This window comes from Dryobates pubescens, chromosome 31, assembly GCF_014839835.1.
Source record: "Dryobates pubescens isolate bDryPub1 chromosome 31, bDryPub1.pri, whole genome shotgun sequence".
NCBI classification, from domain to species: domain Eukaryota; kingdom Metazoa; phylum Chordata; class Aves; order Piciformes; family Picidae; genus Dryobates; species Dryobates pubescens.
Window position 1 is genome coordinate 897513 of NC_071642.1, and position 25275 is coordinate 922787.

Sequence of the window (25275 nt, forward strand, 5' to 3'; positions counted from 1 at the left end):
GGGGAGACTCTGCCTCTCCCCACTGCTGCCGAGGCACAGGGGCTTTCCCGAGCTACCAGGGGATCCGCAGAGCGAAGTTTCCTGCCTTAATCCTCCTTACTCCGCCCAGTTCCCAAGGGAGGGTCTGCTGGCGGGGCAGATCCCAGGGGGAAAGGCGCCGCAGCTTCCCAGGATATTTATAAGGCACGGGAAGCTGGGGACAGCCCCTCGAGGGTCCCTTCTCAGCCGTGTGAGACTGAGAACATTTTGGGTGCCAAAGGTGCCTCTCCCCGGGGAGAAGGAGGCAACAGGATGTCCCCTCCGCCGTGTCCCCTCCTCCCTGGGCTAGGCTGGGGGGGATCAATCGCAGGAGTTTCTCCAAGATCAGGAAAACCAGGACTGAGCCTGGGAACGGGGCGAGCCGAGGGGAGGGCGGGAACCACCTCTCGCAGCAGCCACAGCGTCCCTCTGTCCGTCCACCCTTCCGTCCCTCCGTCCATCGCTCCGAGCCCAGACCCCCCCGGTCCCGGTCTCTCCGTCAACCCCACTTCAAGTCCCCACCGACCCCAGGAAGCTCCCGGGGCCCCGTCGGGGGGTTGGATGTTGGGCGGAGCCTGGGATGGGGGGGTCCCGGCCTCGGGGGAGCTGCCGCTCGGGCTGAGGCCCCTGCGGCGAGGGGCTGTACCGGGAGGCAGGACCGGCCCTCCCCGGTCCTCCCCGGTCTTCCCTGGTCGGGCAGAGGCGGAGAGAGGCGAAATTCCGACGGGACCGCAGCTCTCGCCGCGCCGAGCGGCGCTCCCGGCCCGGTGCCGGTTCCCGGCTCCCCGTCGCGGGTGGACCGGGGACAAAGCAGACGCAACTTCGGCGGAGCGGAGCTGGTCTGCCAGCCCAGAACCCTCCCTAGTTCCTGCTGCCTCTTCATTTCCCGGTTCTCGGTGCCCCTCCCGGACCACGGTTCCCGGTACCGGCCCCGCCATGCCCGCCACCTACCCGCAGCGAGCCCTAACGGTGCTTCTGCTCTTCGGGACCCTGGCCGCTGCCATGGCCCTGCTCGCCTCCAGCCTCATCTTCCAGCTGCCATCGGGAAGGCCTGGCACAGGTTCCGGTGCTGGTTCTGGTCCCGGTACGGGGAGAGGAGCTTTACCGGAGCCTGCTGCCGCCGTGCTGCTGCCGGTGTCGGCCGTGCTGGCCGCGCTCTGCCTGGTACTCAACGTCAGCTGCCTCCTGCTCTGCCTCCTCCATGGCTACTTCAGCACCGAGCTGTGCCGCGGGCCCGGGCTCGACCGGTGAGAGCTGCGGGGACGCCGGTGGGACACCAGGGCTTGGGGGTGCAGGAGGGTTACAGGGGCACTGGGGCTTGATGGTGCCAGGGTACGTGGGGGGCATCAGGACTTTAAGGTGCAGGGAGACATGGTGGGCACTGGGGCTTGGGGGTGCAGGGGGTTCTGGAGGCACTGGGATGCTCAGGAGCCCCAGGGATGCTCAGTGGAGTCTTGGGCAGCAGGATGCTGGGGGGAGGCAGGGACAGTGGGGTGCTGTGCAGGGTGGCATCTCTGTGGTCCCTCTCGGGGTGTATAGGAGCCTGTGGGGTCACACCAGCCCTGCCAGCCCAGCCCAGCTCTGGGGCCAAGCAGGAAAGTTGTGCTGGGCCTGGCCATGGTGCCCAGCAAGTTTGTCCCTTTGCAGGATGGGCTCTTGGGGTGGCTGCCAGGGTGAGCACAGAGCCCTCAGGTCTGGGGTCATTAACCACCGACATGTGTTGACTTAATGATTAGCACCAGCAGGGCACCTGCTGCTCCTGGGCTGTGCCAGCAGCGCTGTGGGCAGCAGGACCAGGGCAGGGATTGTCCCTCTGGACTCTGCACTGGGGAGGCCACACCTCGAGTCCTGGGTTCAGTTTTGGGATCCTCACTTCAAGAAGGACATGGAGGGGCTGGAGCAGGGCCAGAGAAGGGCAATGAACCTGGGGAAGGGTCTGGAGAGCAGGGCTGGGGAGGAGCAGCTGAGGGAGCTGGGGCTGCTCAGCCTGGAGAAGAGGAGGCTGAGGGAGACCTCACTGCTCTCTGCAGCTCCCTGAGAGGAGGCTGCAGCCAGATCAGGGTTGGACTCTTCTCCCAAGGAACAAGGGACAGGATGAGAGGAAAAGGCCTCAAGCTGCCCCAGGAGAGGTTTAGGTTGGACATGAGAAGAAACTTCTTCCCTGGAAGGGCTTTCACCAGCTGGCCCAGGCTGCCCAGGAGGTGGCTGAACCCCCACCCTTGGAGGTGTTTCAGAGCCCCAGGGCTGTGGTGCTGAGGGCCATGGTTCAGCCCCAGCCTCGGTGGTTAGAGAATGGTTGGAGTGGAGGATCTGAAGGAGCTTCTCCAGCCCAAACAAAAATCATTCTATGATTCTATTCCCAAAGCAATTCCTCTCTCCCTCCCCCATGGCCACCTGGGCTGGTTCCTCTTCCCCAGCGTCCTGGGTTGAAAGCAAACCAAAACCAACTTGTGAACAATCAGAGGCAGAAGCATCTCGGTGCCAAGAGGTCTGCACAGGGAGATCCCTCTGTGTAGCTCCTACCATGGGCCCCGTGGGGCCAATTGTGGGACCACACTGCTCTGACTTCAAGCCTAAACCCAATTTAAGAGGCAGTGATAATGTCTCAGCAGCTCCTCTTGTCCCTAATTAGACAACCCCAATCAATGCCCCCAGCTCTGCGTGGAGCAGGGTGGCTGCAGCTCAGCAGGGAGCAGCAGCAGCTCCTCTCAGCATCCTCCAAGCCAAGGCAGCACTCAGCTCATGAAGGACAACAAAAGGTTTCTGCAGGACACAAAGATCCTCACAGCAAACTTTGCTCTCCTTCTTTGGTGGCAGTTTGGTTTCTGCTGGCAACCTGTGACAGCAAAGAAGTTCCTCCTGGGCTGGAGAATTTCTCTTGAGAGCTGGGGTGGGTTTGTGGGCTGGGAAATGCTCAGGGCTTTGAAGCTGGGGGTGTGTGTCTGTGTGTCTGTGTGTCTGTGTGTGTTCAGCTTTCCCTGAGTGGGAAACAGGAGCAGCAGTAATCAGGGAGCCAGATGCAGAGTCACAGGCAGGGAGCTGGCAGTGCCAGGCGTGGGACAGCCTCTGCTCCAGCTGCTGCCCCCTGTTCAAGGGCAGAGCCAGCAGCCCTGCCCAGCTGCAGCCCCTGCTGGGAAGCTCTTCCCAAACAACCTTTCTGAGCCCTGCTCCCCGGCCCCAGAGGCTGCTGATGGCCTTGCTGCAGGGGCTCTGTGACCTGGGCTGGTCTCCTTCTGCCCAGGATCCCAAGGTGCTGCTTCCCCTGGCTGCTCCTCAGCTTCCCCGAGGGTTATTCTGTGCTTGGGAAGCAGTGGCCTCAGGTTGCTCCGAGGGAGGTTTAGGTTGGACGTTAGAAGAAACTTCTCCAGTGGGAGGGTTCCCAAGGACAGGCTGCACAGGGAGGTGGTCGAGTGTCCATCCCTGGAGGTTTTGGGGAGAGGGGAGGCTGCTCCGGGGGCTGCCCCACGGCAGGGGGTGCTGGCAGGACACAGCCTCTCTCCCGCGGGACGTGGGACACCGGTGGCTGCCATCTCCTCGTGGCCTGGCCCCACCGGGCGCCCGTTTCATTAGGGGACCCGCTCACGTCCCAGGGACCTTTCCCACGTTGGGCTTGTCACACTGGATTAGGGCTCCGCTGCTCAGAGCTGCACTCAATAGCCCGGGCCAGCTCCAAACAAAGTCCTTCTCCTGCCTGCTAATCCCCCTCGCGCTCAGGTAATTAATGAAACAAAGCTGCTGCTCTTCCCGGCCGCGGCGAGGAGCGGGAGCGGCTCCAGGGCTCCATTAACGGCGACGACAAACCGAGCCCGGGAGGAGGGGAGGGGGTCAGGCCGCGCTTGGGGAGGTGTGGGGGCACAGCATCCTCGGCTGCTGAGCTCACCCCGTGCAGCAGCAGGAGCTTCTCTCCCGGCACTCGCATTTCCAACCCCCTGCTCACCTATCTGCTAACCTCCACCTTGGCCACCCGCTGCTGTGTCCCCAGATGACCACATCCTGCCCTCCCAGTGAGCAGAAGCATCCTCTGGTGCCAGCAGCCTCCAAAGCCCAGTGAGGGCTGAGGTTTGCCAGGTCAATTTGGCTCCCAAGATGCCCAAGGAGAGCTGCTGGTGGCTTAGGGAAGAGCCTGTGGGTGGAAAGTGCCCGCAGCAGGCTGGTGCTGGGTGGGAAACAAAGGCCCTGCTGGGAAGGAGCTGAGCTTTTGACATGTTGGAAGCACAATTCAAGGACTAAGCCCTTTGCAGACAAAAGATTTGTAACCTGAGCTGAGCACAGAAATCCAAGCCCAAGGGTGAGGAGAGAACCTGACCTTGCTCCATTCAGGGCCCAGCACCTCCCTTGTTCTTTCTGGAGGGAGGAGATTGGGCTTGAGCCTCAGTTGTGATCCTTTTGCTCTTCAGGGCTTGCAAATCACCTGCAAAGAGCCTCCAGCCCTTTGTTTTTCCTGAGCTCCTGCCCCTATCCCAGCAGGAGGGGCTGGGAACGTGAAGTGATCTCCAACCCTTCTGCTCCAGAGCTGGGAGACCCCAGGAGAGAGCTCCGAACCCAAGCCGAGCAGAGCTCTCTGGGCTTGAGGCCTGGCTCTGAAGCTCTCCTCTGCTCGAAGCCAGCCCTCAGCAGGGGCCAGAGCCTTGGTGCTGCTGCTGTGTGAGCCCAGGAGCAGGAGGCCTCACAGAAGTTGCCTTTCTCTGACGCTTGCAGGGCAGATTGGTTCCTCCTGGACAGCAGAGCCGTTCGCCACGCTGCCATCGGCCTCTTCTGCTGCGGGGTCTCAGTCTACCTCACAGGCAAGTTCCCCTCTCCCCCCCTCCCCAGCCCAGCCTGGGCACTGCTCTCACAAGGCAAACCACCCACCCTGTGCTGGCTGCTGAGTGCTGGGGAGCTGCTGAGGCTCTCCTTCAGCATCAGGTTTGTTTTGCATGAACCTTCTCCAGCAGGTTGCAGCCTGCTCCAGAGGTGCTCTGGTAGCAGGGGGTGGGACTGGAGCATCTCCAGAGGTCTCTTCCAACCTCCACCGTGCTGGGATTCTCTGAGACCCTCAGATGGCCTCAGGTTTGCAGGTCTAAAGCAAGGCTTTGGTCCTTCTGGTTCCTCAGAATCACGGAATGCCAGGTTGGAAGTGACCCCACGGATCACCTGCTCCACCCAAGGTGATGGTGGAGTTGAGAGGAGCTGCCCCAGCACCCTGGCAAGCTGAGACTTCAGACTGCCCAGTGGAGGGGGAGCTCCCAGTCCCAGTTCCCACCACTTCCCAGTCTCAGGCTCTCATGGACCTGAGAGTCCAGTGGGAATGTCCCCAGCAGCTCACTTTAGATGAGGCACAAGGAAGAAACTCTTCCCCAGGAGGGTGCTGAGGCACTGGCACAGGCTGCCCAGGGAAGTCGTGGAGGCTCCAAGCCTGGCAGTGCTCAAGGCCAGGCTGGATGTGGCTGTGAGGAGCCTGCTCGAGTAGGAGGTGTCCCTGCCCACGGCAGGGGGGCTGGAACTGGCTGATCTTGAAGGTCCCTTCCAGCCCAGCCCAGCCGCTGAAAGCCTTGTGCCCAGCACCCCCTGTGCCTCCCTCGTCGGGGAGCCTGCATCCTGCGACGCGCTGGGACGTGTCCTGTGCTCCCCTTCCAGCCCTTGCCATCTACATGCTGCTGCTGTTCGAGCTGGAGGCCGGCATCGCCAGCGCCTGCATCCTCTCCTCGGGCATCATCGTGCTGCTGCTCTCGGTGGCCCACGCCCTGCTGCGAGCCGCCCGGGCCTCCCGCCGCGCCCGCCCCGAGCCGTCCCACACGCTCTACGAGAACGACTCCGCCCGGCACGGCGACTGCCCCCCCGGCGACCTCAACAACAAGGCCGCGGCCCCTCCCCGCCCCCGCCCCGAAATCCACCGGGAGTTTTCCTTCCCTCCTTTCCTGGAGCGCAAATCGCAGCTGGGCTCCGCCGCCGGCAGCAGCCTGTCCTGCTCCGGGGAGAAGGAGAGCTGCAGCCTGCCCCGGGCGCACAGGACGCTGGCAGCAGAGCCTGGGCTGCTGCAGGCGCAGGGCAAGCCCTGGAACGGAGTCACCCAGGAGATGAGGAACGTCCTGGCCAGGAAGCCTGGCGCCTCAGGCAAGGACTCCACGCTGGTGTGAGTGCCAGGGGCGCTTGGGCACCCCCGGCCAGGGGCAAGGTTTGTCTCTGTCTAGAGTTTGACACAGGTTCCCTCCCCCCCCGCAGGGCCCTGGCTGCTTTTCCACCCTCTCTGCTCCCACCTGGGGGCTCTGCAGCCCCTGCTCAATGTCCTTTGCTTCTCCTGCTGAAGAGACCTCCCCTGCACTCCGTGCCAGGGCCCCCAGCCCCTCCTGCCCCTGCCTCTGGAGCTCACCCAGCCCAACCCCTGCCCCAGCAGGGCTCCCACAGCAGCTTGCCCAGGGGCACAGTGCCCAGGGGGGGTTGGGAGCTCTGCACAGGAGGAGACTCCACAACCTCTCTGCTCCAGGCCTCCAGCAGCCTCACACCAAACAACTTTCTCCCCCTGCTCAGGTGGAACCTCCTGGCTGCCAGTTTGTGCCCCCTGCCCCTGCTCCTGGGCACCACTGAGCAGGGGCTGCCCCCAGCCTCTTCCCCCCCCCCGCCCCCCCCAGGCCCTTCAGCTCTTGCTGATGGCAGCACCACGCTGGCTCCCTGCCCAGCTCCTCATCACCCAGCAACCAGTGAAACACTTCAGGTTGTGCAGGGGGAGGCCCCTGACTCAGCTGCCCCCTCAGCTCCTGTGCTGGCCCCCTGGCAGCCCCCTGCCACCCCAAGCACAGCCCAGCTCCTCTGCCAACAGCCTGGCACTGCTCTGGGCCCCACAGCCTTGGCACGTCCCTCAGCAGCACAGAACTGGGGGTGCCAGCAGGGCTGGAGCTGTCTCATCCCAGCACAGCTCTGCCTCCCCCTGCTTGAGGGGGGCTGAAGAAAGTCCTTTTTCTGTTGCTTTATTTTGGTTTCCTTTCTTTCCTCACTTGAAAGGCTTCAGCTCTGCACAACTGTGCTGTGCTCTGTGCCCTCTGAAGCAGGTGGAGCTCCAAGACCTCCCCCACCCCCCCAGCCCGAGGCCAGCAGCAGGGGAAGGTCTGCAACAGAACTTTCTTGCTCTTTCTTCTCCTTTTTATTCTTGCTCTCACTCCATCCAAACTCAGCAACCCCTTGGCAGGCAGATGGAAAACTCTCCTTGCAGGGAACAAAGCTGAAGTGTGCCCATGGCAGCTCCTTGGGAGCCACCTCCACAACAAGCCAGCCCCAGACCTTCTGAAGGTATTTCTGTGGCCAAGAGGTAGAGAGGGGGGAAACAAAAAAGCCAAACAAAATAAACCACCTCAGGAGCAGCTGAAAAGAGCTGGAAAGGACAAAGCCACCTCAGTTCCCCTCTCTGGGGAGGGACACAAGTGCTCCCCAAAGGCAGTCCCCACCCCAGTGGCAGGGATTTAGCTGCTCCCTGGGAACAGAGAGGCAGGCAGCAGCCTGTGAGCAGCTTCCCAGATGGAGGAGGTTGGTTTCTTACTCCTGCCTGTGGCTGGAGGACACAGAACTGGGCTGGAGAAGGCAGCAGAGGATGGTCAGAGCTTGCCTGGAATCAGGAACTGGCTGGAGGGTTCTTGGCTTGTGGAGCAGCAGTGCTGTGAGGAGAGAGACAAGTCAGGGCCAGAGCCCAGGAAGCACTCCCCAGAGGTGAAGAAGCTGCCAGGAGAGCAGCTCAGACAAACCAACCTTTGAGGAGTGCTGCACAGGCCACAGAGCAGCAGCCAGCAGCTCCCCTGGGTGCTGAGGCAGCAAACTCCACAGCCACAGCACCACCAAACCCAGCAAGAATGCTGCTGGGCAGCACAGGGACCCTGGCAGGCAGCTGGGCACAGCTGGGAGCTGAAGCAGGGGTGGCCAAGGCAGAGGCACTCTGCAGACAGAGGCTCTCTGTTCCCTGAGCTGCTTCTGCCAGGGATGGGCAGCTGGGAATTTTCTCAGCCCCTGCCCAGACTCCAACACTGATCCCATTCTCAGGAAGGACAACCACCAGGCTTGGACACTGCTGGGAGAGGCTGGCAAGGAATGGGTTGGGGTGGAAGGGATCAGCCAGTTCCAGCCCCTGCCAGGGGCAGGGACACCACCTCCTAGAGCCCAGCTTGCTCCAGGCCTCATCCAGCCTGGCCTTGGAGCCTCCACAGCCTCTCTGGGCAGCCTGCTCCAGGGCCTCAGCACCCTCCTGGGGAAGAGTTTCCTCCTCCTGCCTCATCTCAATCCAGCTCCTTCCAGTCTGGAGCCATCACCCCCTGCCCTGCCACTGCAGCTGGGTTGGAAGGGACCTGCAAGACCACCCAGCTGCATGGGCAGGGACACTTCCCTCCAGCCCAGGCTGCTCAGGGCCTCACCAGACTCCAAATGCCTCTGAGACAGCAGAGGGCTAAGCTCTCCCAGACCAAACCTCCCTTCTTAAGCAAGGAAATAAAGGATTTCCCAGCTCCCCTCCTGTCACCAGGAGTCTGCTTCCCAGGGAACAAAGCCAGGAGGTGAGGGGAAGGCTCCCAAACCACAGCCTGGAGTCAGCACTGCTTGGCACAGCTGCACTGGGCTGCTGTCACCAAAGCCTCTGCCAGGCAGGATGGTGACAGAGAGAACCCTGGGCTGGAAGGGAGCTCAGAGCTCATCCCCTCCAACCCCCCCTCCATGGGCAGGGACAGCTCTCAGCTACTCAGCTGCTCAGGGCCTCATCCAGCCTGGCCTTGAGCACCCCCAGGCAGGAGGCAGCCACAGCCTCCCTGGGCAGCCTGTGCCAGGCTCTCACCACCCTGGTACTGAACAACTTCTTCCTCAGCTCCACTCTAACTCTGCTCTGCCTCAGCTCCAAACCCTTCCCCCCTGGGCCTGGCTCCAGACCCCCTCAGCAAAGTCTCTCTGCAGCCTCCCTGCAGGATCCCTTCAGGTCCTGGCAGGCAGCTCTGAGGAGCCCCTGGAGCCTTCTCCTGCCCAGGCTGCACAACCCCAGCTCCCTCAGCCTGTGCTCAGAGCTGCTCCAGCCCTGGCAGCATCTCTGTGGCCTCCTCTGGCCTCACTCCACAGCTCTGAGTCCTGCTGGGGACCCCAGAGTTGGAGGCAGGACTGGAGGGGAGGTCTGAGCAGAGCCCAGGGGCAGGATGCCCTCTGCTGCCCTGCTCTGGCTGCAGCCAGCACCCAGCTGCCTGCTGGGGCACTGCTGGCTCCTGGGGGGCTGCTCAGCACCCACAGGTGCCAAGGTGCCCCCTGGCCTGGTTACCTGCGGCCCTGGGCAGCGTTGAGCTGCTCCTTGATGGCTGTGGCTTGCTTGAGCAGGCTGTCAATGCTCCTGAAGTACACACTGCTGTCAGCCATGTTCTTGATGGCACTGCAAGAGAGGAGGGCAGGGGGGGGGATCCAAAGGCTTCCCAGCACAGACTCCCTCCCCAGACAGGGCTGGGGGGAAGAGGCCTCAGCTTTAGGCTCTCCACACCCTGGGTTCAGTGTGGGAGAGCAGCAGGGCTGGGGCAGGGAATCTTGGAATCCAGCATGGGGAGGGTGGGAAGGGAGCTCTGGAGCCCACCCAGCCCAGCCCCCTGCCCCAGCAGGGCTCCCCCAGCAGCTTGCCCAGGGGGGGTTGGGAGCTCTGCACACAAGGAGGCTCCACAGCCTCTCTGGGCAGCCTGCTGCCAGGATCAGCTTTGTTTCCACCACAACCCTCCTCCTCCTCTTCCTCCTCCCATCCTGTACCTGCAGGCATACTCCACAGTGTAGATGGCTCCTTGGCTCTGCTCCTCCCAGCTCTGTATGTCAGACTGGAGAAGAAGGGAAGAGAGGAGAGGAGAAGGGATGAGGAGAGCAGGCAGCACTGCCAGGAGCACACTGGCCAGCCCCAGCCCCCAGGCAGCTGAGTTCTGAGGTTGCAGCCCGGAGGTCCTGAGGCAGCTCAGCCACTCTTCAGAAGCCCTCCCCCTGGCAGCTCCTTCTCCAGGCTCTGCTGCTGGCTCCTGTTCAAGCCAGAGGGAATCCAAGGGCCTCCTTCTGGGGAGTGCAGGAGGTGAGGTAGGAGCTTGGAGTGGCTTCAGAAGCCTTCCTCCTGTCCAAAGCCTGCCCTGCATCAGGGAGCTTCACCACACAGCTCCCCAGCCCAAGAGGCAAGCCCCAAGCTGCAGAGCTGCTCTGGGGTCCTGCAGCCTTCCCTGGAGCCTGAGCTTGGCCCAGAGGCTGACAAAGCTCCACCTGAGGCCTCCTGTCCTGTCCCTTGTCCCCTGCTGCCTCCAGCCTCCTCCCAGGGAGCTGCAGAGAGCAGTGAGGTCTCCCTCAGCCTTGCTGAGCAGCCCCAGCCCCCTCAGCTGCTCCTCACCCCCAGCCCCTTCCCCTCCTCTGGATCTGCTCCAGCCCCTCTGGGTCCTTCCTGGAGTGAGGAGCCCACACCTGACCCCAGTGCCCAGTCCAGGGGCACCATCCCTGCCCTGCCCCAGGCCTTTCTTTGCTGGGCACTTTCCATCCACTCTGCCCCAAGCCTGGGGCACTGCTGGGGTTTCACCTCCACACCAACACCATTCTGCCCAGCCAGCAGCTCCCCTCAGCTGTCACTTTGCTGCTCACTGCCCCTCAGCCCTGGCAGCCACTGCTGGGAGCTGCTCTGCTCCCTCTGCATCACTTCTCACCCAGTCTGTCCAACTTCCTCCTCCCCAGGCCTCCTTTCCCTGACACTGAGACTCCATGGATCAGATGAGAGCAAGTGGCAGCTGAGGAGTGAGACTCCCAGCCTGGCCCCCTGCATGCCAGGGCTGCAACCCGCCCCTCAGCAGGGGCTGTACCCCCACCCCCACCCCTGCACCCAGAGACCTCCAGAGGCCTTCAGAGATAACTGACTCATGAGGTCCTCCACCCAGGCTCACTTGGGAAGCAGGGCTGAAAAATGAGGCCTGACAGCACATTAGCATAGGCAGGGAGCTGTAATCTGGTCCTGAGGCATCAGCCCTGATGAATCCTGACTGGCAGGAGAGGCAGAGGGACAGCACAGGGCTGGCAGCAGGGGGGCTGAGAGCTGGAGGCAAGCAGGGGCAGAGCTGGGAGAGGCAATCATTACCCTGCTTGCTCCTTCCCTCCTCTCACCCCCCTGCTGCTATGGAGGAAACAAGAACCTCCCAGAGGGAAGAAGATTAACATCTCCCTGCAGCAGGCAGAGCCTCTGCTGCTGCCTTGGCTGCTGCAAAAGCCCAGCTGGGGCAGCAGAGCCCCACAGCTGGGGCAGCACAGCCCCACAGCTGGGGGGAGCAGAGCCCCACAGCTGGGGGGAGCAGAGCCCCACAGCTGGGGGGAGCAGAGCCCCACAGCTGGGGGGAGCAGAGCCCCACAGCTGGGGGGAGCAGAGCCCCACAGCTGGGGGGAGCAGAGCCCCACAGCTGGGGGGAACAGAGCCCCACAGCCGGGGGGAGCAGAGCCCCACAGCCGGGGGGAGCAGAGCCCCACAGCCGGGGGGAGCAGAGCCCCACAGCCGGGGGGAGCAGAGCCCCACAGCCGGGGGGAGCAGAGCCCCACAGCCGGGGGGAGCACAGCCCCACAGCTGGGGGCAGCACAGCCCCACAGCTGGGGGGAGCACAGCCCCACAGCTGGGCTCTCAAGTTTCTCTCCACAGGTACATGTGCCTCATCCCTTCCAGTTGCCCTCAACCCCCACTCCAGCCCCCCCTGATCCCCCCTTCTCCAGCCCCCCTCTCCCCCTCCAGTCTGCCTTGCTCCCTCCAGAGCCAGCTGGGCTCCCACAGCTCCTCCCACCCTGACAGCCAACTTCTTCCCACCCCTGAGGGAGGTGAAATGGGGGCAGGGGGCCAGGTGAGGGGAACTCCTGGTGCCTGTGCCCCAGGTGTGGGGAGCAGAGGCAGGTGAGCCTCACCTTGTGCTGTGCAAGCTCTGGCAGGGACCTCCTGACGTGCTCCTGCAGGCGGTAGAGGGCCACGGAGGGCTCGTTGGCCAGCACGTAGATGCTCTCGGTGAACTTGTCTGTGACTGCAGCAGCACCCAGCAGTTAGGGAGGGGCAGGCAGGGGCAGCAGGCAGCTGGGGCTGGGAGGGCCTGGCTGACTTCCCAGCACAGCAGAGGCCAAAGCAAACCCCCCGTGGTTTGTGCTCATCGGGCCGGCACAAACTCCCCCGGGGCGGCTCTGACTCCACTCTCCCCACCTCAGCCTCTGCAGCCAGGGCTGGCAGCAGCCTGGAGCTGTGCCAAGGGCGGTTCAGGTTGGACATGGGGAAGAGTTTCTGCCCTGGAAGGCTTCTGAGGCATGGGAATGGGCTGGGCAGGGCGTGCTGGAGTCCCCGTGCCTGGGGAGCCGCGCAGGCACAGCACCGAGGGATGTGGCTTAGCCCTGGGGCTGGGGGCTGGACTCCACCACCCCAAGGCCTTTCCCAGGCCAGGCAATGCTGACTGCAGGAGCTGGGCTCCAGGCAGCCCGGCCTGGGATGGCACCACCTGCACAGTGCCCTACGGCCTCTGCTCCGGGGACCGCGGGGGGCCGTGCCCATGGCGGGGGGGGGGGGGAGAGGGGGCTGTGCCCATCCCGGGGTGGGTGGAGAGGGGGCTGTGCCCATCGCTGAGGCTGTGCCCATCCCGGGGGGGCTGTGCCCATCCCGGGGGGGGGCTGCGCCCATCGCTGGGCCCCTTCCGACCACAGCAGCCTGGCGGCGCGCAGCAGCCTGGCTCCCGTTCCTGCCCAGCTGGCAGTGCCAGTCCCAGTCTGGAGGCTCTCTGCCCTCTCACCAGTCGCGACTCCTGCCCGCGCCCTCTCACGACTCCCTGGCCTCTATCGCGACCAGGCAACCCAGATCCGCGAAGCCCCCCGGCCGCCCCCGGTCCGGCTCCTACCTTTCTTCACCTTCAGCTGCATCTCCGGCTCCTCCATCCCTCCGCCGCCACTTCCGCTTCCGGCGGTGCGCCGCAGGAAGGGCCCCGGCCGAGCCCCGCCGCGGGGCGCCGCCGCTCCCGCAAACAGCCCCGGCTGGAAACACCGCCCGAGCTCCAACGTTCCTCTCTGCCGCTCCCCCGCGCCCGATACCGACCGACCCCAGCCTTGGGCTGTCCCCCCGCCAGCCCGGGGTCGAGCCCACGCCGCGGGCAGGCACCGGAGGTGCGCGGGCTCGGCACGCCCGGGCTCCGCACCCCCGGGCTCCGCACCCCCGGGCTCCGGCCCTTGTGTCCCCGCCGCGGCCAGCGCGGCCGGAGCCGCTCGCCGCCGGCGGCAGAACGTGGAGCTCCGTGCGGGACGAGGCACAAATGGAGGGAGGTTGGTTCTCGGGGACCCCCACGCCGCCAGTGGGGACTTGGTGCTCCATGGCCGCCCTGCCGCCGTCCCGCGCCGGGGACTGTCGCTGTACCGCTTGGCTTCCCGCCTCCCCCCCGCGCCAGCGGGCAGGGGCAGCTGGTCTGAGCGGGGACGACCCCCGCCCCGTGCCCCCCGGGCAACCCCCAGCAGCCCGGCTGAGGCCGGAGGAAGGGGAAGTGCTGGGGCAGGAGGCGGCCATGCGCTGGGGGGTGCCGGGGGTGAGCTCACGCTCGGTGCCGGGGAGGGTGCCCGGGGGGTGCCGGGGGTGAGCACACGCTCAGTGCCGGGGGGTGCCCGGGGGGTGCCGGGGGGGAGCATCGGTCAGCCCGGGAGTGCCGAGGCGGGCAGGGGGGGCTGGAAGCGGCTCGGGGGCGGGGGAGCTCCGGGGGGCTGGGGCTGTTCCCCCTCATCCAGCCGGGCTCGGTCGTGCTCGGCGGTGGTCCCAGTGCGGCTCCACAGCCCTCCCATGATGGAAGCTTTTGTCCGGAGGGGGCAAAGGGGACCCCAAAGTCTGCTTCCAGCGTGGAGGAGTTTGGTAGCCACAAGCGCTTGGTGCTCGGCGCCCCCCCCCCCCCTCCCCTTCCCCTTCCCTCTCTGTCCTGGGAGATGTCTGCACTTTCCCTCCCCTCCAACACTTCGTTTCGTGGCAGCTGCCCCATGGATGGTGAGGAAGCAGCCACTCGTCCCGTGGAGACCCCCCCAAACCGTGAGGACACCCAGGAGCCCCCCGGAGAGGCTGAGAGCGGAGGCAAGGCAGCAGCAGCCACAGAGGAGCTGGCTGGGAGCAGGGGCACAGGGGACAGCAGTGCCCCCCCGGGCTGCCTGCGGCGGGGCCAGGCTGTGCCACGCGTGGAGCCTGGGGACAGTGAGTGCTGGGGGGGGCCCAAGGGGCTGGGCTCCAGCTCCTGCCCCGGGCTCGTCGTGCCCCGGGCTCGGGCTGCGGGGGGTGCTGGCTGGGTCTGGCTGTGCCCCGGGTGGAGCCCCCCTGCCCCCCAGCGGCGCAGCCGGGGGCCCTGATGGCTGCTGTGCTTCTGCAGGCGGAGCAGCCTCTGGAGCAGCGCCCTCGGGGGACAGGCAGAGGAGCAGCCAGCCCTCGGTGCTGGACAGTGAGTGTGCTGCAGCCCTGCTGGGAGGGCTCACCTCGGGCTCTCACCCCACGAAAGCAGCCCCAGGAAGGCCTTTTTGTGCTGCTGGTCTCCCCCACGAGGGGCAAGGCCAAGCCCAAAGCCACAGCAGCTCCATGCTGCCAAACCCTTCCCCTCTCCTTTCCTCATTCACCCTTGAATGACTGGTGGAGAACACACTGAGATGTCCAAGTGGAGCTCCTCAAGGGTAGGAAACAGGAGGCTGAACTCCAGTGCCTCCCCCACGCTGTCCTCTGCACTCTCTCTGTGCAGTTATGCCCTCAGTGCCAGGCTCCTGACTGCTGTGGTGCCCCAGAGGGGCTCTGCCCCTCCTTGGGCAGCTCTTTTGGGCTGCTTTGCCTTCTCTGCTCAGCTCCTGGTCAGCCCTCAGCCTCTTTACCTGCAAGGCAACAATTCCTTTGGTTGCAGGAATCAGGCTTTTCCCCCTGGGGGCAGGAGGGAACTCCTCAGAATGGGTGCAGGAGACCTGGGCTCCGCTCAGGCTCTTGGCCTCAGCTCAGTGTGGTTGCTCCTTGTGCACAGAGCAGCGCCCTGAGTGTCTGCTCTCCCTGGAGCAGGCTTCCCCCTGAAGCACTCCAACACCCTGACCAACAGGCAGCGAGGGAATGAGGTCTCAGCCCTGCCAGCCACGCTGGACAGTGAGTACCTTGGGCTCTGCATCTCTGTGGGGTGCCCTTGGGGTGCAGAGGGACAGCAGGATGGGAGCCTCCATCCCTCTCCTGCTGCCACGCTGCTCAGTGCCCCCTGGGAGGGTCTCTCAAGCTGCTCCTCGTGCTGCTGCTCTCAGCACTCACTGCTGCACAGCAGGAGGAGGTTGGGTTAACCATCTGAGGTTTTGGGGTTCAGCTGGGTGCTGGTCCCAGACCTGCAGCCCCCCAAGCCCCTGCAGGCAGTGGGTGCTGAGCTGGGGAAGGTTTCTGCATCAATTTGTGAGGCTGCACTTGGAATCCTGGGCTCAGTTTTGGGGCCCTCACTCCAAGGAGGACATGGAGGGGCTGGAGCAGGTCAATGAAGGGCAATGAGCATGGGGAAGGGTCTGGAGAAGAGGGCTGGGGAGGAGCAGCTGAGGGAGCTGGGGCTGCTCAGCCTGGAGCAGAGGCTGAGGGAGAGCTCACTGCTCCCTGCAGCTCCCTGGGAGGAGGCTGCAGCCAGGGGGGTTTGGGCTCTGCTCCCCAGGAACAGGATGAGAGGAAATGGCCTCAAGCTGCCCCAGGGGAGCTTTAGGTTGGCCATGAGGAGAAACTTCTTCCCTGTCAGGGTTCTCAAAGCCTGACCCAGGCTGCCCAGGGGGGAGGCTGAATCCCCAGCCCTGGAGGTGTGCAGGAGCTGTGTGGATGTGGTTCGATGGCCACAGTGGTGCTGGGCCAGCAGCTGGACTCAGTGACCTTGGAGGCCTTTTCCACCCAAAACAGTTCCACAATCCACTGACTTCTTCCTTCCCCACAGCACTGTCCATCCACCAGCTGGCTGCCCAGGGGGAGCTCAGCCAGCTCAAGGAGCACCTCCGGAAAGGTACCCTGGGCCCCTGCCCACCCCGGGCCCTTGGCTCCCCCTCCCTGGGCCCCTGCCCTCCCCGGGCCCTTAGCTCCCCCCCTCCCCGGGCCCTTAGCTCCCCCCCTCCCCAGGCCCTTGGCTCCCCCCCACCCCGGGCCCTTGGCTCCCCCCTTCCCTGGGCCCTTGGCTCCCCCTCCCCAGGCCCTTGGCTCCCCCTCCCTGGGCCATGCAGGGACCTTTGGGAAGCCCTTGCCTCAGGCTCCCAGCCTCTGCTGGCCTTGCTGGGAGCAGAGGCAGCGGAGGGGCTTTGCTCTGGCTGTTGAAGGGGTCCCACCCCCCCTGGTGCAGGTGAGAACCTGGTGAACAAGGCTGATGAGAGAGGCTTCACTCCCCTGCTCTGGGCTGCAGCCTTCGGCGAGATCGAGACCGTGCGGCACCTGCTGGACTGGGTGAGGCCAGGGGGCTCAGGCAGCACCTTGCTCACAGCACACCTCCCCTCTCCAACCTCTGTGGCTGGCCAGCACCATCCTGGCACCATCCTTTGGCCACACTCCCCTGGTACCAAACAGGACACATGTGCAGAGTGCTGACAGCTCAGCCGCTGCTGGATGCTGCTCCCTCTGGGGCTGGGAGCTGAGGCAGGGCCATGGAGAGCTCTGTCTGGGGCTGGGAGCTGAGGGGGGAGCATGGAGAGCTCTGTCTGGGGCTGGGAGCTGAGGGGGGAGCAGGGAGAGCTCTGCCTGGGGCTGGGAGCTGAGGGGGGAGCAGGGAGAGCTCTGCCTGGGGCTGGGAGCTGAGGGGGGAGCAGGGAGAGCTCTGCCTGGGGCTGGGAGCTGAGGGGGGAGCAGGGAGAGCTCTGCCTGGGGCTGGGAGCTGAGGGGGGAGCATGGAGAGCTCTGCCTGGGGCTGGGAGCTGAGGGGGGAGCATGGAGAGCTCTGCCTGGGGCTGGGAGCTGAGGGGGGAGCATGGAGAGCTCTGTCTGGGGCTGGGAGCTGAGGGGGGAGCATGGAGAGCTCTGTCTGGCAGCCAGCAATAACTGTTTGGGTAATTAGCTCTCTGCTTATTGGCAGTTTGAGGCCAGGCTGCTCACTTGGGCCCTGCAAATGTGCTCAGCCAGGGCTGCTTGGCAGTTCAGGAACTCATTGCTGCTGGGCTGGCAGCTGAGCTCTGCCTGGGAGCAAGGTGGCCAGGTGGGGTTGGCATCTCCCCACAGAAGGAAGACTCCACAAGCCCTCTGGGCAGCCAAAAGGCTGCCCAGAGGGCTTGTGGAGTCTTCCTTCTCTGGGTTTTAGAACCCTTCACAAGAAGCTTCTCCTCCCACCCAGGGGGCTGACCCCCATGCCCTGGCAAAGGAGAGGGAGAGTGCCCTGTCCCTGGCCAGCATGGGTGGCTACACTGACATTGTCACCATGCTGCTGGAGAGGAATGTGGACATCAACATCTATGACTGGGTGAGTGCCACCAGGAGCTTCAGAGCTCACCTAGGTCACCCCCTCCCACCTTGGCAGCCAGCAGGGACAGCCCCACGCAGCCTGAGCTGGGATGGTGCCAGGGATGGGGCAGCTCCCAGCCTCTCTGGGCAGCCTGGGCCAGGCTCTCCCCACCCTCAGGGTCAAACATTCTTCCTTTCTCCCCACTCTGAATCTCCTTCTATCAGTCTCAAACCATCCTCCCTCCCTTCCTCCCTCCCTCCCTCCCTCCCTTTGTCCTGTCCCCAGAGGCCCTGCTCAGAAGTCTGTCCCCAGCTCTTCTGATCTCCCCTGGCCACCAGAAGGTCTCCCTGCAGCCTTCTCCAGGCTGAACCACCCCAAGTCTCTCAGCCTGGCCCCACAGCAGAGGTGCTCCAGCCCTGGGATCCTCTGTGTAGCCTCCTCTGGCCCTGCTCCTCCTGGTGCTGAGGGCTGCAGCGCTGGGCTCAGCACCCAGAGCTGGGTCGGACGCACGTTCAGAGCTCCCTGTGCCGCAGGCAGAGACCAAAGCACCCAACCCTCACCCGGGAGAGGCTGGCACAGGGGTGCCAGTGGGCTGGAGAGCCCCCCCAGAAGGAGGAGGTGGGTGGGCATGGGCCAGGAGGGGGCAGCAGTGACGCAGCTCCTTCCCCCCTGCAGAACGGCGGCACCCCCCTGCTCTACGCCGTGCGCGGCAACCACGTCAAGTGTGTGGAGGCTCTGCTAGGTACTGGGCCCCAGCTGGGGCTCCCCTCCAGCCCTGCTCCCTGCCAGCCACCTCTGGCACAGCAACTGACAGCCCCTGGGGGGGCAGGCACTCAGCTTTCCTCCCCACCCCCCAGGCTGCCCAGCCAGGATGGGCAACTTCTGGGGGTGCCCTCACCTAGAGGGGACCCCAGGCTGTGCCAGACCCTGACCCCCAGTGCCCTGCTTGCAGCTCGTGGTGCTGACCTGACCACAGAGGCAGATTCTGGCTACACCCCAATGGACCTGGCTGTGGCCTTGGGACACAAGAAAGGCAAGTGCCCCCCCCCCCAGCCTCCAGCCTTGCCTGGGGCTCCTTCTGACCACCTCCTGCAGCTCCCTTGCTCTGCCAGGCAGAGAGCAGAGCCAGAGGGATCAGGAAGGCTCCTGCTGGCCTCTCTCCCCCTCCAAACCAGAGCTGTGCTGGCACTGGGGAGCTGGGGGCATGGAGGGTTCTGCAGCCCTGCCCACAGCAGTGGGGGGCTCAGGGGTTTGGCTTCCCTGGGTCTCACTTCTCTCCCCTCTGTCAGTCCAACAGGTGATTGAGAGCCACATCCTCAGACTGTTCCAGAGCAAGGAGCTGGAGTGACCCCAGCCTCACCCCCAGCACTGCTCCTCTGGGACCAGGCACTGACCCCAGGCTGCCAGCAAGGAGCAGGTGGAGGAAGCTGGCAGCCAGCTGCCTGTGGTGGATCTGTGCCTCTCCTGCAGGGTGGCACAGCCACAGTGCCCCCAGGGACACTCCCTGCCTGGGCTCCTGTGTGGGCAGCCAGGTGCTGCACTGTTGGAAGTAAACTCTGAAGCAGCCTCCTGCAGCCCTGTCCATTGCCAGTGCCCAGCACCAGCTACTGGGCCAACCAACCTCTCCAAAGCCTTCACCACCACCCCCAGGGCCCTGATGCTCCTCCACAGAGCTCAGGGGGGAGGGAAGTTCTCTCTTATGCCCAGAAAAGTGCCAGGGCCTCCCAGCACACAGCCAGGGAAGTATCCAGAGGCAGGAGGGAAAGCCAGCAGCAGGCATCCCCCTGGCAGCAGGGGCACAGCATGGTGCAGCCCAGTGCTCCCCTCCTGCTCCAAACCCCTGTGAGGGCACAGAAAGCCACTCCAGGAGGTTCAGGGCAGGGGGTAGGAAGGGTGGGAGCCAGCCAGAAGCCACAGCACAGGGAGAGGACACTGCTGCTGCTCCAGCTGCACACCAGCACAGCCAGGGCAAGCCCTGGGAGGCTCAGTCCTGAGGTGCCACTCATCCAAGGGGCAGCCAGGAAGCAGGGAGGGCATCAGTGAGGGCATCAGGGCATCATTTATTGCTGCTGCCACAGGCTGTGTCCCACCAGAGGCTTGGAAGCCGCTCCTGGATCTTGTGTCCCTCTGTCACTGCCATCCCCTGGGCTGGGGGTCCCCTCTTGGTGCTTTGGGGTGCCCTCTGGTGCTGCTGGCAGGGTTTGCTGGGCTGTTGCCCCCCTCCAGGGGGGTACACAGGGGATGGGGCAGTGTCCTCCTCAGCACTGTCCCTTGCTGCTGCCTTAGAGCTTCTCCCCCAGCAGGCCCAGGTGGTAGACCACAATCCTGCCAAAGAAGTCAGTGCTGCTCTCAAAGGTGATCTTCAGCTTGTCCAGCACTGTCTCCTGCACCTGGAATCTGTGGGGGGCCATCAAGGAGAAGAACAGGCAGGGGGGGACACCATGACAGAGGGGGGGGACACCATGACAGAGGGGGGGGACACCATGACAGAGGGGGGGGACACCATGACAGAGGGGGGGGACACCATGACAGAGGGGGGGGACACCATGACAGAGGGGGGGACCTGCTCCAAGAGGGCCCAGGTGGGGCTCAGGCCCTGGTGGACCTCTGGGTTTGCTGCACCTCCTTTTGGTGGTGGCAAAGTTTAAATCACAGCTTTGCCACCCCCCCCCTGCCCCTCCACAGCCAGCTCTGGACCCCCACCCCCAGCCCAAGCCCCAGCCAAGGATATCTGCATGGCATTGGTGTCCTCAGGGTACAGCTGTGAGATCTTCACCAGCTCCTCACCTGCTCTGCAGCCTGGGGAGTGTGGAGGCAGCTGTAGGAGGGCTGCAGTGCTGGGGGAGCCTCTGGTGGCTGCCCCAAGACCCCAGGGCTGGGAGCAGAGGTCCATGGGCTGGACCTGCCTGCACCCCAAAATGTGGAGAACCCCAGGGCCTTGCCAGCCAAAGAGCCATGGAAGGGGTTGGGTTGGAAGGAACCTTGAAGATCAGCCAGTGCCAGCCCCTGCCAGGGGCAGGGACACCTCCCACCGGCCCAGGCTGCTCAGGGCCTCACCCAGCCTGGCCCTGGCCCCCTCCAGGGAGGGCACAGCCCTCTCTGCTCCAGCCTGGGGCCTCAGCCTCTCTCTCAGGTTTTGGGTGCAGGTAAACCGAGGCGGAGGAAGCCTCCTGCCGTGCCCCCAGCCCAGCTCCTCACCTTCCAGCGTGCACAGCCGGCTGGAGAATCCCCCCTGGAACTGGAGGTGGAGCTGCGAGACCTTGACGCTGCCGGGGAACTCCAGGGCCACCCACTGGGACGTGCCCTGCGGGCAGGGGGGCAGCGGGGCTGTGGCACAGCTCCTGGCCCCCGCCCCCCCCCGCCCCCCGTGCCCACCGTGCCCACCGTGCCCCCTGTGCCCTGACCTGGTCGGAGTTCCAGCAGGTCTCCTCGCTGGCGTCGAACATGTGCTGCTTCCCGAACCGCTTCCCGTCCCGGTTCAGCACGGAGCTCACCCTGCGGGGACAGGGACACGGCCCGTGGGGACAGCCTGAGCCGCGGGGAGGGCACCTCGCTGCCCCCTGTGCCCCGCGGCGGGGCGGCACTCACCGCGTGGCCGTCCTGGCACAGATCAGCGGCTCCAGGGGCATCGCTGCCTGCGGAGAGAGGGAGGGCAGCCAGGGCCGGCAGCAGCGGGGCACCTGGGCGGCACCGGGGACCGCCGAGCAGCACCGGGGACCGCCGAGCAGCACCGGGGACCCGCCGAGCAGCACCGGGGACCCGCCGAGCAGCACCGGGGACTCCCCGAACATCATCTGGGACACCTAAGCAGCACTGGGGACCCCTGAGCTGCCCTGGGGACCCCGGAGCAACACCGAGGATGCCTGAGAAGCGCTGGGACCCCCGGTAGCGCCCCCGCTCCCGCCGGACCCCCCTCGCTCACCACCTTCCCGGTGCAGGAAGCAGCGGAAATGCTTCCCGGGACCGCCCCCAGCCCCGCCCCGCTCCGCCCCCCCCGGTGCCGGTAGCGGCGTGGGGGGGACCGCCCAGCTCCCCCCGGCAGCCTCCTTCCCCAGCGCGGGTGGGTGCAGCACCCTGCAGCCCCCCACCCCACCCCAAGCAGCACCCCCAGCCCAGCGCCTCCGGGGATCCCATTCTCCGCAATTCGCCCCCCCGCAAAGGGCTCGACCCCCGCTCCGCACCTCCAGCAGCCGCCCCCGCCCTCCCTCCCGGCTCTTGTAGGGTCCTGGGGATAAGGGTACCCCCCTGCACCCCCTGGCCCGTCTCCAGGGGGGTCCCCACCGGCTCTGGTGGAGGGGGGCTGGGTGTCCTCCCGGGCCAGCTCGGTAGGTGGCACTGGCGGAGCGCGACTGGGAGCAGCGCGGCGGGGAGGGGGGAAAGGGACCGCAGTGAGGGGCTGCGGGGACCCGGGCACAGCCTGGCAGCCCCCAGCGTCCTGCTGTGCTCCAGCATCCCTCAGCATCCTTCATCATCCCTCAGCATCCTGCTGTGCTCCAGCATCCCTCAGCATCCTTCAGCATCCCTCAGCACCCTGCTGTGCTCCAGCATCCCTCAGCATCCCTCAGCATCCCTCAGCATCCTGCTGTGCTCCAGCATCCCTCAGCATCCTTCAGCATCCCTCAGCATCCTGCTGTGCTCCAGCATCCCTCAGCATCCCTCAGCATCCTTCATCATCCCTCAGCATCCTGCTGTGCTCCAGCATCCCTCAGCATCCTGCTGTGCTCCAGCATCCCTCAGCATCCTTCAGCATCCTTCATCATCCCTCAGCATCCTGCTGTGCTCCAGCATCCCTCAGCATCCTGCTGTGCTCCAGCATCCCTCAGCATCCCTCAGCATCCTTCATCATCCCTCAGCATCCTGCTGTGCTCCAGCATCCCTCAGCATCCTGCTGTGCTCCAGCATCCCTCAGCATCCTTCAGCATCCCTCAGCATCCTGCTGTGCTCCAGCATCCCTCAGCATCCCTCAGCATCCTTCATCATCCCTCAGCATCCTGCTGTGCTCCAGCATCCCTCAGCATCCCTCAGCATCCCTCAGCATCCTGCTGTGCTCCAGCATCCCTCAGCATCCCTCAGCATCCTTCAGCATCCCTCAGCATCCTGCTGTGCTCCAGCATCCCTCAGCATCCCTCAGCACCCTGCTGTGCTCCAGCATCCCTCAGCATCCCTCAGCATCCTGCTGTGCTCCAGCATCCCTCAGCATCCCTCAGCATCCTTCAGCATCCCTCAGCATCCTGCTGTGCTCCAGCATCCCCCAGCATCCCCCAGCATCCCTCAGCATCCCTCAGCATCCCTCAGCACCCTGCTGTGCTCCAGCATCCCTCAGCATCCCTCAGCATCCTGCTGTGCTCCAGCATCCCTCAGCATCCCTCAGCATCCTTCAGCATCCCTCAGCATCCTGCTGTGCTCCAGCATCCCCCAGCATCCCCCAGCATCCCGCTGTGCTCCAGCATCCCGGTGTTCTCCAGCATCCCTCCGGCCTCCAGCATTCCTGAGCATCCTTGTGTGCTTCAGACCCTTGCCCAACCCGGCAGGACCACCCCCGGCCAGGGCTGAGCTGCCCCCCTTGGATGCAAAGGAGCTGTGGGGAGGGCCTGGGACACCTCTGTGGGGAGAAATCCCTTCACGATGCCTTCCCCCCCCCCCCCAAACCCAGCACCTGCTTAAAATGGTCCTTCCGTGGCTCACCCACAGCCCTGGCTCGCTGTGAAGGTGCCCCAGTGCCCCGGGGATGTTGCCCAGCCCTCACCCCACGGTGGTCCTACCACATCCCCAGCTGCCCCCCCCCCCCCCCAATCCCCTTGCTCGGGGAGGTGATGGCACAGCAGAGCTCTGCAGCAACCCCCCCGGGGCAAATCTCCATGCCAGCAAAAATCAAAGCAGCCAAGTGCTGCCCAAGTGCCACCTGCCCTCGGGGGGGCTGGGCGGGCACAGGGCTGGCGCTGGGCACACGCGTGTGCCCCTGTGCGCACGCACACGTGCTGACATGCACCGCTGTGACATGCTTCATCTTCCTCCTCTTCTCCTCCTCCTCCCCCGCTGAGTTTCGCCTGAGGAATTGGGTCAAGAGCAGCAGGAGCCTCACTTGCCCCGCGGCTCAGCGCCTGCTGGGGAGGGGGCTGCCATCGGTCCCACCGCCCCCCGCCTCACCGCCTGGCGCTGTCCGCCCTTGACACACCGACCCCCCCGACCCCTGCCCGCCTTGGGGCCAGCACTGCAACCGCTGAGGGCTCTTCGGCCTCAGCACCTTCCTCGCTGTCGAGGAAGCAGGCGGGCGGCTAGCGCGGCCGGGAGCGGCTTGGCCATGGCGCTGGCTGCCGGCTGCCATCCAGCCAGGCACTCAGCCTCACTCCGGGGGGGGTCCTTTGCGTTTTATCCAAGAGCTAATGGGGAAACCGGTGCCAAACCAGGCGCCGGCACCGGTCCAGACCCCCCGCGCTCCCGCCGGGATGCTGGCGCCGTGCCGTGCCGGCGGCTCAGGAAACGGCTCCCGGAGCCCTTTGTGTGAGGGGTGCTGGAGGGGTGAGGTTTGCTGAGCAACCCCCGGCTGGCACCGGGAAGCTGCTTCCGAAGGAGCAGAGGGTGCTGTGCCCCCCTCCCCCGTCCCTCGCTGTTAATTATTGGTGCTAATTGATCTCCACTTCCGCCTGTGCACCGGAGATCACCGGCACAGGGCCCTGCCTGTTCTCCGGGCTCTGCCTTTATCCCCGCTTCGTTCGGAGGGTCTGGGAGGGAGGGAGGGGGCAGGATTTGGCAGAGCGGGTAATTAGCTCTAAATAACAACGCTAATTAATGCTAAATAACGACGCGGTGGTGACACCTCCGAGTCGGGAAGGAGCCGCGCAGGGTGGCGATGGGCAGGTCCCTCTGGAAAGGGGATGGACAAAAAGGATGCAATTATCATTAGCCGCTAATTGCCCTGGGTGTGAACCAGAAACCAGAGGTTTGTCCCACCGAGGGGAGGGCTCTGGGTGGCTGCGGTGCCGGTGCCCCCCGCGGCAGTGCCACCCTGCTGGAGCTGTGGCACCTCGGCCGTGAGCAGGGGCCGGGGGTTGCTGTGCTGCTAACGAGCTTGGCTCCAGCGGCAGCTGCTGCTGGGTGCTCCCACGCAGGGGGGGAATCACCACCCCGGCTAACAAACCTGTGCCCCACCGCCCCTGCTGCTGATTTATGGCACTGCCAGGGAAGGGCTGACCCAGGCTGGGGTCCCCCACATCCCCAGCCCAGCCCTGTGCCCACCCTGCCATCTGTTCCCACCACCACCACCCACCGGAGCGGTGGTGGTGCATGGGGGGCAGGGTGAGGACCTGCCTGCGGGCGCCGGGCTGGTGGCATTGCCGCCTAGGAGAGTCCCTGCAGGAAGGGCTGCGCTGGGTCGCGGCGTGTCCCCCTTCGTCCCCGCCGGAGGGTGGGGGCTGGTGGGTCTGGGTGCTGTGGGAGGGTGCAGGAGTGGGGGGAAGGGAAGGAGGCAGTTGCCATGGAAACAGAAAATAAAATCAATGCATCCTGCCAGGGCTGGGAGGGAAGCAGGGCCTGGCCAGGGCAGGGTCCCTGTGTCCTCAGGGGGGGATGCCGCAGCCCCCAGCCCGGACCCCTCCAAGCCCAGCCCATGCCACAGGGCAGCTTTGGCGCTGGCCGAGAGCAGAATCGAACCGCAGCCTGGGCAAAGAGGGCAGCACGGAGGGGAATCCGTGGTGCCAGATCTCAACCCATCCCCTCTGGACCAGCCCCTGGGTCAGACCATCCTGCCCCGCTCCAGCCCTGGCTTTGCACCAGCAGCTCCCCGGCTCACGCTGCCATGGAGCTGTCCGTCCGCCCATCCCTCCGGCCGTCTGTCCTCCCGCTGCCGGTCCCCGTGCCAGTGCCCCGAGCGCTGGCCCCAGCTGCG

At 65.2% G+C, this 25275-nt stretch overlaps 4 protein-coding genes across 4 annotated transcripts; 2 read left to right on the forward strand and 2 right to left on the reverse strand.

Annotated features, from left to right (window-relative positions):
* The first annotated feature begins 794 nt into the window (after positions 1 to 794).
* On the forward strand, positions 795 to 6134 carry TMEM221 (transmembrane protein 221). Its single transcript, XM_054175284.1, has 3 exons — positions 795 to 1265; positions 4717 to 4802; positions 5635 to 6134. Exons 1-3 carry the CDS (start codon positions 955 to 957, stop codon positions 6132 to 6134), a joined length of 897 nt encoding a protein of 298 aa, XP_054031259.1. The 5' UTR covers positions 795 to 954.
* Positions 6135 to 7257: 1123 nt separating this feature from the next.
* BORCS8 (BLOC-1 related complex subunit 8) lies at positions 7258 to 12924 on the reverse strand. The gene is made up of 5 exons (XM_054175129.1): positions 12861 to 12924; positions 11893 to 12005; positions 9742 to 9806; positions 9272 to 9379; positions 7258 to 7643 (listed from the first exon to the last, which is right to left on the reverse strand). The coding sequence occupies exons 1-5, from the start codon at positions 12895 to 12897 to the stop codon at positions 7601 to 7603; spliced, it is 366 nt and encodes a 121-aa protein (XP_054031104.1). The 5' UTR covers positions 12898 to 12924; the 3' UTR covers positions 7258 to 7600.
* Positions 12925 to 13966: 1042 nt separating this feature from the next.
* RFXANK (regulatory factor X associated ankyrin containing protein) lies at positions 13967 to 18903 on the forward strand. Its single transcript, XM_054175141.1, has 9 exons — positions 13967 to 14182; positions 14355 to 14423; positions 15020 to 15100; positions 15909 to 15974; positions 16305 to 16405; positions 17283 to 17408; positions 18066 to 18132; positions 18343 to 18423; positions 18680 to 18903. Exons 1-9 carry the CDS (start codon positions 13975 to 13977, stop codon positions 18736 to 18738), a joined length of 858 nt encoding a protein of 285 aa, XP_054031116.1. The 5' UTR covers positions 13967 to 13974; the 3' UTR covers positions 18739 to 18903.
* A 510-nt stretch (positions 18904 to 19413) lies between these two features.
* NR2C2AP (nuclear receptor 2C2 associated protein) lies at positions 19414 to 21355 on the reverse strand. The gene is made up of 6 exons (XM_054175126.1): positions 21313 to 21355; positions 20979 to 21025; positions 20795 to 20885; positions 20589 to 20694; positions 20122 to 20189; positions 19414 to 19789 (listed from the first exon to the last, which is right to left on the reverse strand). Exons 2-6 carry the CDS (start codon positions 21017 to 21019, stop codon positions 19673 to 19675), a joined length of 423 nt encoding a protein of 140 aa, XP_054031101.1. The 5' UTR covers positions 21020 to 21025; positions 21313 to 21355; the 3' UTR covers positions 19414 to 19672.
* Positions 21356 to 25275: the final 3920 nt, after the last annotated feature.